The 12,504-nt window shown below is 41.1% G+C and overlaps 1 protein-coding gene across 4 annotated transcripts in view; it reads right to left on the reverse strand.

Moving 5' to 3' along the window:
* Positions 1-7,582: 7,582 nt before the first annotated feature.
* Positions 7,583-12,504, reverse strand: part of LOC137508077 (fibrillin-2-like) — a 710,315-nt gene continuing 705,393 nt past the window's right edge. For all 4 annotated transcript variants that reach the window (XM_068233727.1, XM_068233729.1, XM_068233728.1 and 1 more), the window contains 2 exons: positions 10,741-10,909; positions 7,583-9,652 (listed from right to left, as the gene is read on the reverse strand). In XM_068233727.1, the coding sequence (XP_068089828.1) occupies positions 9,284-9,652; positions 10,741-10,909 (538 nt within the window). In that variant the 3' untranslated portion in view covers positions 7,583-9,283. The remainder of the gene's footprint in view (positions 9,653-10,740; positions 10,910-12,504) is intronic.

Here is a 12,504-nt window from a genome sequence, read left to right on the forward strand (position 1 = left end):
AGGAACAAGAACACAGGCCTTGCTAATGCTTTCCCTACCTATCTGCAGCAAGTCTGACCCTGCTCTCACTAACAGTCAGCAGACAATGAATCCAATATGGCCACCGCAACTGCTTTTTGATAGGTAGGTGGGGGTCCAGAAGGGGGTGCTAGCTGATTGGCTGCCATGTGTCTGCTGACTGTGAGGTAAGGGGTCAAAGTTTAGCTCCAGGATGATGTACAGGGGGTGGGTCGACCAGTGGAAATTTGCTGGGAACTGTGCTCTGGCGAACCATTCGGGCCATCTCTACTGCTAGAGGATCTACCAGAAGTGGCAGAGGATTGGAACATCAACCCCCACCTATCATACCCCTCAGCTCACCGCATTCCTGACTGCGCACATCACAACACTCTTAGGACTCCCTGGCCAGACCAACTTAGCAGCTCACCGAGTTGACATAGGGACCCACAAGCCCTTACGGCAGGGCCCTTATCGCACCTTACCAGAAATGCAGGCTGAGATCAAGCGAGAGACTGAGGAGATCAGTTGGCGTTGTTGGATCAGCTAGCGTCCGCTTAGCTATCATGGACTTGAGCTGTGGGTACTGGCAGATTCCACTCACACCAGAGGAAAAAGATAAGTCCTATATTCATCACCCCTTTTGGCCTCTATCAATTTACTAGAATGTCCTTTGGTATTAAGAATTCCCATGCCACCTATCAATGAATAAACCACTGGAAGAAACACAAGGTATCATCCAGAAGCATAACTAGATGATATCCCTGTATTCGGTCCGACCTGGGAAGATCACCCTGATCATTTGTCGCAGGTATTGGGAAAGCTGTCCACTGCCAATCTGACCATGTCATATTGCCATGACACCATGATTACCTAGGGCACAGAGTAGGCAGTCAGATCCTGAAATCCCAGGTAGGGAAGGTCGATGCCATTGTGGCATGGCCACAGCCTTCCACCCAGAATTAGAACAGGCGTTTGGCCTCAAAGGAAGCACTGGCTAGTGCTCCTTCTCCTTCAAGCTCCTGACTTTTCCTGTTAGTTTATTGTACAAATGGACACTTCCAACCACTGTCTGGGAGCAGTACTTAGGTGGACATGACCAGGAATGAGCATCCTGTCCTCTACCGGAGCAGGGAGCTACGTCCAAAGGAGGTCACATACTCCACCGCAGGGGAAAACTGTCTAGCGATTGTGTGGGTCCTACAGAAGTTACAATCGTACCTATATGGATGATCCTTCATGGTCATCATAGACCAAAACCCCTCTCCGCTGGCTGAAATCTACTGCTGGTACCAAGGGAAAACTCCTCCGTTGGAGCTTAGCCCTCCAGAAATATTGTTTCACAATCCAGCATAAACTGGCCATCAGAATACGACTGACTTTCCCACTGGAACAAACCCAAGTACCGAATGGGGATTGCTTCAGTCACGGCCTTGCTTGTCCATTCCTTTCCGAATCTTTGAAATGGGAGAGATGTGATGTCAACAGCCAGGACAGGAATTTGCTTTTTAGATCTCAGCTCCTACATAAAAGATCTTCCTGAGCTTATCAGCACCCTGCTGACAGAAAGCTTAAGTCAACAAAACTTGTAAACCTAGCTCTATCCCAGAATGGGTGACTGCCCAATTTGCATCTCTAGACTTCTGCCAGAGATCAAGGGATCCTCTCAGATTATTATCTCTACTTCTCTTCACACAGCTGCTTTTAAGGCGCGTACACACGCCTGATTCCTGCAAATGACGGGTCGACAGACCCGCATGCGTGGCGGCCATTCTGACGACAGTTTGTCAGTGTGTACAGTTTGTCGGCAGGCTGATAAGTCTGGTTTTGACCGAACCGCCGCCCCGTGGGTGGGTCTGACCACCCGTCGTTTGCAGGAATCAGGCGTATGTACGTGCCTTTACATAGGACACCTGTTCTGCTGGTGTGCCCGTTGAAACCTAAAATAAATATTTTTCCGTATTTCATGTGTTTCTAGCTGATAGGAATATACTAGCTGACCCATCTTTACAGAACTTATTATACACTCTAGAAAATTGCAAGGCGGATTAGACCTCCGGTGGCTGAGCAATACAAGATCTCAGCCATACTGGACAGTTTAAAACTCATGTTTCATATGCATGAATTTGTAACTCCTTATGGAATTCAAGTATGCAATCCATTTATTGATGGCATTTATGGGCATGGAAAAACAATTTTCTGACAGATTTTGTCCTTTCTGAAAGGGGTTTGGAGTGTCCCCCTCTGGCAAGAAGAGCATCAGCTCTTACATGCCACTGGCAAATAGCGTCTGACGTCAGACGCTATGTGCTGACGCCAGTAGCATGTATGGAGAGCCGCCCGGAAGTTACGGACACTGCACGGAGGTTGCTACATTACAGGGAATGTATAAATGCATACACTGGGCACATTTATACATTGCGGCGGGGGTTTCGTTGTCTCGTTGCCACCGTACCATCACACAAACGACCAACTAACTTCAGCTCGACATCTTGCGGCATGGGCAATCAACCATGTGACTAATTTCTGTCCCGAAATTCGCCGCTATGTCGGTCAGGCATGCACTTGGCGGCACCGATTCTCATCCAAATAGATTATAATATTCGAATTGGATAGTTGATCGGCCGAGGCTACAAGGACATACTGCTGCGACCTGTTAATCAACAGCGGCTGCTCATGTACAGTGGAAGTTCAGAGATTGTGTTCCCTCAGCCAATCAAAGTGCCTGTTATGAATGAACATGCCTCCAATCAGGAGCCATGTTCATTTATAATAATGAAAGTAAAAAGTGTAGTAAAAAAAAGATTGAACACTTCCTGGTTAACCCAGAATTGTGTATAGAACCATCTTGTGTCCAAAATGAAAATTTTTTTTTTTTTAATACAGTTATTAACCCCTTTTTCCTCCCCATAGTTACCAAAATAAAACATTTGTAAAATAAGTGGAAAAAAAACTGACAGCATTTAAAATAAATACATAAATAGTTACATTAGAGACTCAGCTTTTTTTAATAAGTATGTCATTAGGGTATATTACTGTTATTTTTGCAAATAAAGGCTTGTAATTATTGATTTCCAACAAAAAAACACAAAACGGGGAAAAAAACCCTAAATAATATATTGTCGCCATGCATTGTACTAAGAACATAATTTAAATGATAGCCAGGACAATGGGTAAATACAATGTGTGAATTGTATCTTTAGTAGCATTGTTTACTTTGAAACTATAGAGGATGAAATAGGAGAAATTGTGTATTTTTTATTTTTTCCCCCTCGTTTTAATCAGCATCGGGTGACAAGTACTCTAGGTACGCCACTGTCCTAAAGCTCCTTTCAATATGGATATAGGCTTATTTTAGGGTTCTGAATACAAGCAATGCCCTGAGTACTATATAGAGTGCCTGTATTTATTAATATAGAATTTATCTAGGCTCAGGGGTAAACATTTCAACTGAAGCCACTTACAGTACCTATATCACTGGACCAGGCCAGGGGCGTAGGAATAGACCCTGCAGCCCCTGCAGTTGCAGGGGGGCCCCTAGCAAGTCAGGGGCCCGGAGGAGGAAAGGCTGTCACCACCGGCGTACCTACCGGGGATGCGACTCTCTCAGCCGCAGGGGGGCCCGGCCGCCCGGGGCTGCTCTGGGGCCCGCTCACTGTGCGTGGGGGGAGCGCTGCTCTGGACCCCCCAGCAAGGTGCTCAACTGGCCGCAGCGTCTAATAGACGCTGCGCCAGTTCATTCCCCGCAGCCCCGCTCCACCAGCAGCCTGCATAGTCTCCGGCAGGCAGAGCAGGGCTACGGCAAGATGGCCGCCGCAGAAGCCCTACACTGGAGACTATTTGTGTCTCTAGTACAGGGCTTCGGCAGCCATCTTGCCGTAGCCCTGCACTCTGCCTGTCAGCGCGGGAGATGTGCTGCAGCAGGACTCATGGAGCTGCGAGCCAGATGCCGGGAGAGGAGAAGACTTCTGTCAGGTAAGTGAATTGGTTTTTTTTCACAGGTGCATTTTTTTTTCTAGTGTCTGCTGCCCACATTGTGATTTTCTGGTCACTGCTGCCCACATTGTGATTTTTAGGTGTCTGCTGCCCACATTATGATTTTCTGGTCACTGCTGCCCACATTGCGATTTTCTGGTCACTGCTGCCCACATTGCGATTTTCTGGTGTCTGCTGCCCACATTATGATTTTCTGGTGTCTGCTGCCCACATTACGATTTTCAGGTGTCTGCTGCCCACATTGTGATTTTCTGGTGTCTGCTGCCCACATTGCGATTTTCAGGTGTCTGCTGCCCACATTACGATTTTCAGGTGTCTGCTGCCCACATTAGGATTTTCTGGTGTCTGCTGCCCACATTGCGATTTTCTGGTGTCTGCTGCCCACATTGCGATTTTCTGGTGTCTGCTGCCCACATTACGATTTTCAGGTGTCTGCTGCCCACATTGTGATTTTCAGGTGTCTGATGCCCACATTACGATTTTCTGGTCACTGCTGCCCACATTGCGATTTTCTGGTCACTGCTGCCCACATTGCGATTTTCAGGTGTCTGCTGCCCTCATTACGATTTTCAGGTGTCTGCTGCCCACATTACGATTTTCAGGTGTCTGCTGCCCACATTACGATTTTCAGGTGTCTGCTGCCCACATTGCGATTTTCAGGTGTCTGCTGCCCACATTGCGATTTTCTGGTGTCTGCTGCCCACATTACGATTTTCAGGTGTCTGCTGCCCACATTGCGATTTTCAGGTGTCTGCTGCCCACATTGCGATTTTCTGGTGTCTGCTGCCCACATTACGATTTTCTGGTGTATGCTGCCCACATTAGGATTATCTGGTGACTGCTGCCCACATTGCGATTTTCTGGTGACTGCTGCCCACATTGCGATTTTTCTGGTGACTGCTGCCCACATAAGGATTTTCTGGTGACTGCTGCCCACATTAGGATTTTCTGGTGTCTGCTGCCCACATTACGACATTCTGGTGACTGACTGCTGCCCACATTAGGATTTTCTGGTGACTGCTGCCCACATTACGATATTCTGGTGACTGCTGCCCACATTAAGATTTTCTGGTGACTGCTGCCCACATTGCGATTTTCTGGTGAACTCTGCCCACATTACGATTTTCTGGCCCACATTACGATTTTCTGGTGAACACTGCCCACGTTACGATTGTCTGGTGAATGCTGTCCACGTTACGATTTTCTGGTGAACGCTGCCCACATTACGATTTTCTGGCCCACATTACGATTTTCTGGTGAACACTGCCCAAGTTACGATTGTCTGGTGAATGCTGTCCATGTTACAATTTTCTGGTGAACTCTGCCCACATTACGATTTTCTGTCCCACATTACGATATTCTGGTGAACGCTGCCCACATTACGATTGTCTGGTGAATGCTGCCCACGTTACAATTTTCTGGTGACTGCTGCTCACGTTACTATTTTCTGGTGACTGGTGCCCACATTACGATTTTCTGGTGAACTCTGCCCACATTATGATTTTCTAAAGGCCCACATTACGATTTTCTGGTGAACTCTGCCCACATTACGATTTTCTGGCCCACATTACGATTGTCTGGTAAAATGCTGACCACTTTACAATTAATTTACAGTGAAACGCTGCCCCATTAAGATTATTTGGCACCTATGGGGGGGGGCCCCATCCAAATATTCGCAGGGGGGCCCAGTGATTTCTAGTTACGCCCCTGGACCAGGCAGATGGAGAGAGGGGGAAACTTAGGATGAATATGGCTATATACACAGAACTACTTGTCTTTCTTCTGTTTTAACTTACCTTCACATTTTATTTGCTTTTCCTCTCATACAGTTTGTTTTTTTACAGGCTTTGTACTGGTCCTTATATTCTCTGACCAAGGCAGTGATTTTTCAGCCCCCTGGATGAATATGCACAATTGATCATTTTTTACTGTGGTGTTAATTTAATTTTGCATTTGGGAATGTTAAGTATATTTTTATCCACAGCCTGTTCACCGCCGGACTAACTTAAGCCATGGCTGTGGTTACTATGATGTATGGAGTGGACTGAGGGACAGAGTAAGTTTCTCGATTTTAGGTCACCCTGCTCTGCCATACGTTGCCTGGATTCCACATAGCCAAGTGGTCATCCTGAATGGTACACCTGTGCCCTCTCACTCACTAGTTATCCTGCTAATAGACCCTACAGGTTATGTTATGATTGCTCTGACTTTCCTTGGGTTGTATACTATGGGCTCAATTCAATAAACATGCATTCAGTAAAACAGAAAACGGCTGATTGCACAGAACATTTTGTGAAATGCCAATCCACCAAAGCTGTTACCGCTTGGAAAACTAAAATTACCAACAAGTGAAGTAAATTACCAACTTGTGAGGTAAATACCTCAATAAATGTCAATTCAGAATGATTACAACTTGTGGTAAAACCAAGTGAGATGTTTAGTATTTATTTCCAGCCTGGAGCTGTTGGTAACTATGCTGGGAATACACGGTTCATTTTTTTAGCTGATTAGATGGTTCGATAGATAATATCCGGCATGTCCGATCTCCCTTATCATTCTTTGGCCGCTCGTTTTCTGATAGAAGTGAATGGAAAAAGTGCACAGCAGAAACGAACTGTGTATTCCCAGCATAACAAACAGCCATTCAGAAGGTTACAGAATGGAAGAAACAGAGGTTAAAACTAATTATCAGCTTTCCATACTTTATACTTACTTACACTACTTCCATACTTTATAAAGATCCCACATGGGCCCAAATGGCCACATTTTAGCTAGTATTTAATACAGTAAATTTGTTTTTAGAAGGAATCCTGAAGTTGGGAGAATACATGATGACCTCATTTTGAAATGGACTGTTTGCTAGCACTGTACAGTACACTGTTCTCTAAACTCCAGCTCCATTGGATGTATGCTTATTTAACATACAGTATATCTTCCAGGAACTACAAAGGTAAAACACCAGCATTATTTCCCATAACAGGCATTTTCTACAAGTGATTAAAGACAGCAGGTTTTCTTTTTGTTCAGACATCTGAATCTATGTAAACATGCCAAGATTGACGCAACCACAGCCACGATTAGAAATGCCCATTTTAGAACTTCATTTAGGAGATAATTTTTATATCTTGCTTATTGAACATCAAAAAGGATATTTTTACCCAAAATAATTTTATTGTTGCTGTTGCTTCTGATACAAAAACACAATTATGAAAGGTTGTACAAAATTATCATATGTGCCTAACAACAAACATAACAACAAATACAGCACACTGTTTAAACTGCAATATAAAATGCATCAGACCACATTGGAAAGAAAGAGAAAAATCATCCTCCTCTCCAGAAATAACACTTGGCTCAATGCAAGACTGGAAAAATGATTTTCACAATGACATGATTTTTTGTAGCACCGTCTAGAAACATAGTTTATTTCACAACATCTTGTATTTTCCAAAGCTAGCATCTTTTTCAAGTTTATGATTTTATTTCGGCAACAATTACAGTATTCACACATATTACCAAAAAGTGGCTGCTCCTGGGAATTTGAAATAAAAAAACAGAAAACAAAAACAAAACAAAAACAAAACATGTATCAAATAAAATATATTTACTACAAGAATATGAAATTACAAAAGATGAGCAACAGTTTACAGTTGTGGTTATACATAAATATTTTTTCTTAAAAAAGGAAGTACAGTGCAGTAACCAAGCCATCCGAAGCACTGGAAGGGTAAAGCACCATTATGGGATGGATACAGTATAGTGTCAGGTAGTATTGTGTGTGTGTTTCATACTGTAGTCTAAAATAGCACCATCCTTTCTCCAATGTTCTCCATTTTTAAAGGCAAAAGAGAAAACCCAGTTCAAATAAAAATAGTATTAATAAACAAATGTATTGTTCAAAATAGTTGGTTTTCCTATTTAAAATATGACTGTCCTTTAAAAATGTGGGATTATGTACTTGGAGCTGAGTGCATTTGTTTGATTTGTTTTCTTAGATTCAGTCATTCCTAGACCAACTCCCCTTTATGCTAGAGATATTACCACGCATAAGATTTAACATGGTAGTTAATTATTATGTCGGTACTACACTGGGACAGAAATCTAAGCTAAAAGACTACAGTATATTGTTTTGTGTGTACCTCCTTTTTGCAGCCTGAGGTAAGAGGCCTACAGTAAATTCATCCAAGGAGGCAGTTTAGTGGCAATGCCTCTATGACAGATTTAACATGTTTGTACTGGATTTGGCAATAAGGCACGAAGGGAATCTCCATGTACAAGAAAATATTTGTTTAGAGTGTCATTAAATATCTTAAACCTTCTAAGCACTATTTGTAACCAACTATATTCAACATGGAATACATATATTGCAGCTTATAAATTAAAATTATGATTTTACTTCCCCATCTTAATACTTTCTCCCTCAAAGCACGCTTTCTGCAGTATATATAAATGATGTACCACTCTCATTTGTTTTGCTCCTTCAAATGTAGCGAGGTGTGAGTGTCCCCAGATGAAAGTGGACTGTTTTCTGACTTTTCTTAGACTTGTGATGGAAGCATATAATAGTATGATAAATCAGTTTTGGGGTTAAAAATCACAAGGTGGAAATGCAAGATGACAATAAATAGAGTGACAGAATCATGCATGAAGGTGAATTATTTGTTCTCATGTCTGGCAGTCTGTGTTCATTAGTAGTAGGGCCACTGCTGTAAATACAGTACATATAAATAAAGTTTTTGTTTTTAAACAACAAAGAAAAAGAAATACAAAATAATCCATCATGCTCATTTAGGAGTTTTAGTGACCACTCTTATAGTTCCCAAAGAACTTCATTAGAAGCACCACATACAAAATATTGTAGCACTCACATTTCAAATGCTTTTGCTGCAAAAACTGCTGCTTGCTCAAGGTCACTCTTAAGGCACTTGTAAGGCACATAGTCCTTTTACTGGCATTCCTGTTACATTTTTTTGGTGAAAATACAGAAAGACAATTCTAGACCTTGAACCTTCAATTGCTGTACATCCATAGCATTGCATTCCATTAAACTCCCCGTCTTTCAGATCCCTCCCATTTTAATATAACAAATACTATAACAAATAATTCCAAGATACATATGGACATTGGTCACAGCTGAACTCATATTCCACATTTCTCATTGATCTTATGCCTTAGTGCTGAGGTTCTGACACAAAGCTTGCTAATTAAAGAGAAGAGAGAAAAATACTTTCTCTATAAATGTAAAATTCAGTTCTTGTGAAAGCCATTTGAGGAATGATTGCATCTGATCTTAATAAAGATGGAGCTGAAGTTTCATCTTGAGTGTCTGGCCTATTTCACCATTGAGGTAGTTAGAGTCTTTCTCATCCTCTAGTTTCTGCAGTTCCTTCTTGCGGTACAGACGCATGCTGGTGATTTCTAGGTTATACAAACCTGGAGTCACCTTTTTGCGGCCAAGGTGAAGGAAACTCTGGCCTTCCTTCTGATGAATGCGGAAGATGTTATCATCGTTACCCTGAGAGATGACGTAACGTACATGGTTTACCAGTGGCTCTAAAGCTGGCATTAGATTCATGATATGTTCCTTGCTTGACAGATTGGAGCAGTTCACACTCATCTTAATGGGTCCATCAATGTCAAGGCTAGCCATACTGTGATACTAAAGCAAAGCAAAGAAAGATATGTTGTATTAATGGATGTGCATACACACATATATAGACATTTATGAACAGTTGTAATTACCTGTTAACATAATAATTTTTCTACTTTTAAAACATTTTCAAAGAATACTGTTACTGCAGCTTGGACACAATTTATTCCAGTGAATGGCATTTTCTATGAGGAAATATGGGGTTAGGAGGAGTATTACAATTTTAAAAGAACGAGAGACATCCTATTTGTAAAATCAACAAAAGTAGATCTAGGTAATACTTTAATAAGTTACAATACATGGTTTTCTGATGCTTTCCAAACGTTAAGTTCCTAGTTCAGACATGATACGCAAATGGGCAGAACAGTACAGATTTTAAAGCTTACAAGAAAACCATGTTCACTTAGCCATTAAAAATATTACCTAAAACAAGTCTTGTCAATTTGACACATAGGACATTTCAAATCTGTTTTATGACTAATGCTGCATATCCACCGGGCGATATTTGCAGTGATGTTACTCGACTTCGGGCACCATCGTTTAACAGAAGCATGTTAAACGATGTTACCTGCCATGGCGATCGCGCATCATTCAGCAACGGACACGGTGGTTCAGATTGGGTAGATTCCCAATGACTCCCGTGCAAAGTACCACAATCGCTTGAACTCTCATTCAAGCCCATCACGTATTCCCACCAGCAGGAAGATGGATCGTGGTTCGCTCATCATGGGATTTCGTCGCTGGATCCATCTTTCTGCCTCGTTAGGTGAGTATGTAGCTTGCCACCATACCACACCCTACTTGATCTTGAAGCAATCCTGGAAGTGACAATATATGTGATGGACTGTATGAAAAAAATAAAAATAATCAAATGCTTTATTGCAGCACTTTATGAAGCCAGACTAGGAAGTCTTTTTGAAAAATGTAGAGATCTAGTGTTTTCTTTCAACAATTTTTTTTGTGATAGCTTATAATATTGTTAAATTGTATTTGTAAATTAGTTATTAATAAGACACTGGTATAATACAGACTGGGGATACAAGCATAGGGATTTGAGTTAACTTGTTCATCATTTGAATATTTTCTCAAATTCTTACTTTGTGTTCAGACGTGGAATTGGTGCTGCGTCGTTGCCTTCCTCTCTTTGGATAACCATTAATCTTGCACTCATAGCAGTTTTCTGGAGACAATAAATTCTCCTCATCCTCTTCCACGGGAGCTGGTAGATAACTACCCTTGCCAAATCCCATGCCAGAAACACAGTGCCTACAATACAATGGCATTTTGCATATTACTTCATTATGAAAGCTGTAATAAGGCTTCTACTTGCACATATAACTGTGCATAGGGCTCTAGGTATCCCACAACTGACACTTTAAAATCTATCTTTAAGGCAGATCTGTCACAAGCAAAAAAATATATAATCACTGGCAATCTTGTGAAAGGACTAGCTATTAAAATGAATGAGTTGTTTGTCACAATAGTCAGTCTCTAATGGTTCCTGTCTGGATATGTACTTAATAATCCCGCTGATTTGTATATAGTAGTTGGGTATAGAAAAAAAAGTAAATGACACTGACAGGTACTTCATTTGTGAATAAAAGATATATAAGGTATAGTACCAGCAAAAGTGTTCCCATTTTGGCACAGGTGAAGTATAGAAAGAATGATGTGCATGTTTAGAAGGAGTACCAAACGAATATATATTTACAAGGAGCTCAACTCAAGCCCAAACTTTTTTCTTATTTTACTTTTGGGTATAGGTATAATAGATGGCAGCCTGTGTCAAGTTAGTTTTGCTTTCTGCATCCTCATAGTGTGCCTCACATAGGCAATCTCTGCAATTGTTTCTAATCAATGTAATTAATGAGTGCTAGCATTTGTTTTATTGTGTGCATTTCAATCTTCTCTCAAGAGAAAAATGTTTAGGGCAGATGTAGATGCGTTAAACAATCAAATTGCTTCATTTGTGTATGAGTTTTCTTCGAGGACAATTTTTGATATGAAAAAATTGAAGATGATCAAAATAGCTCAAACAAATTCAATGTGTGTGCTGTATTGCATAGATTGCCTTTATATATTGCTACTGGGGACACTAAGGAAGTGACCAAATTTTACCAGAGACTTAAACCACAAAACCATGTACATACATTTGTAGAGCTTAAAGAGACACTGCAAAAAAAAATTATGATATAATGAATTGGTTTTGTAATAAGGATAATTACTAGAATATTAGTAGCAAAGAAAAAATTCTCATATTTTTATTTTCAGTTATATAGTGTTTTTTTTATAACATTGCATCATTCTCTAATATTTGCAGTTTAGATACTACTCAGCATTCTAAATGGGTTCAAAAGTTCACTAGCCTGCTCTGTAAAATCTTCTCTGCAGAGGAAAAAATATTGTCTTTTAAAGCTTATTATCTCAAGTGTCTGTCAGAGTTCTCTTTGACTTTGAGAGTCATAGAGCTGAATGGCTAATTTCCATAGATAACAACTGGAGTTTCTTAACTCTTCCTGTACTGGAAACATTATTAGACTCCTATCTCTGCTGCTAGTATTTTTTTTTCTTAGCTGTACTACACATACAAATCATTATATCATATATTTTTTTCGCTTCAGTGTCTCATTAATGTTACCTACAGACATGATATAATTGTCTCCTGGCCCAACTGTTCATCAAGGAGGATATTGCATGCCTATGCTTCTAACCTGCGCCAGTACCTGTGCGGCAGATCTTTCATCAATGTTTCTGGTCATGCTGGTTTCAGCAGATAAAGACTAATATATCCTAAGATAAGGTGCCAAAGGCAGTCTTCTGCTCCTTGCCCTCTCCTGCCATCCTGCTTCAGGGTAAAATTA

The sequence above is a fragment of the Hyperolius riggenbachi genome, chromosome 1 (genome assembly GCF_040937935.1).
Source record: "Hyperolius riggenbachi isolate aHypRig1 chromosome 1, aHypRig1.pri, whole genome shotgun sequence".
Lineage (NCBI taxonomy): Eukaryota > Metazoa > Chordata > Amphibia > Anura > Hyperoliidae > Hyperolius > Hyperolius riggenbachi.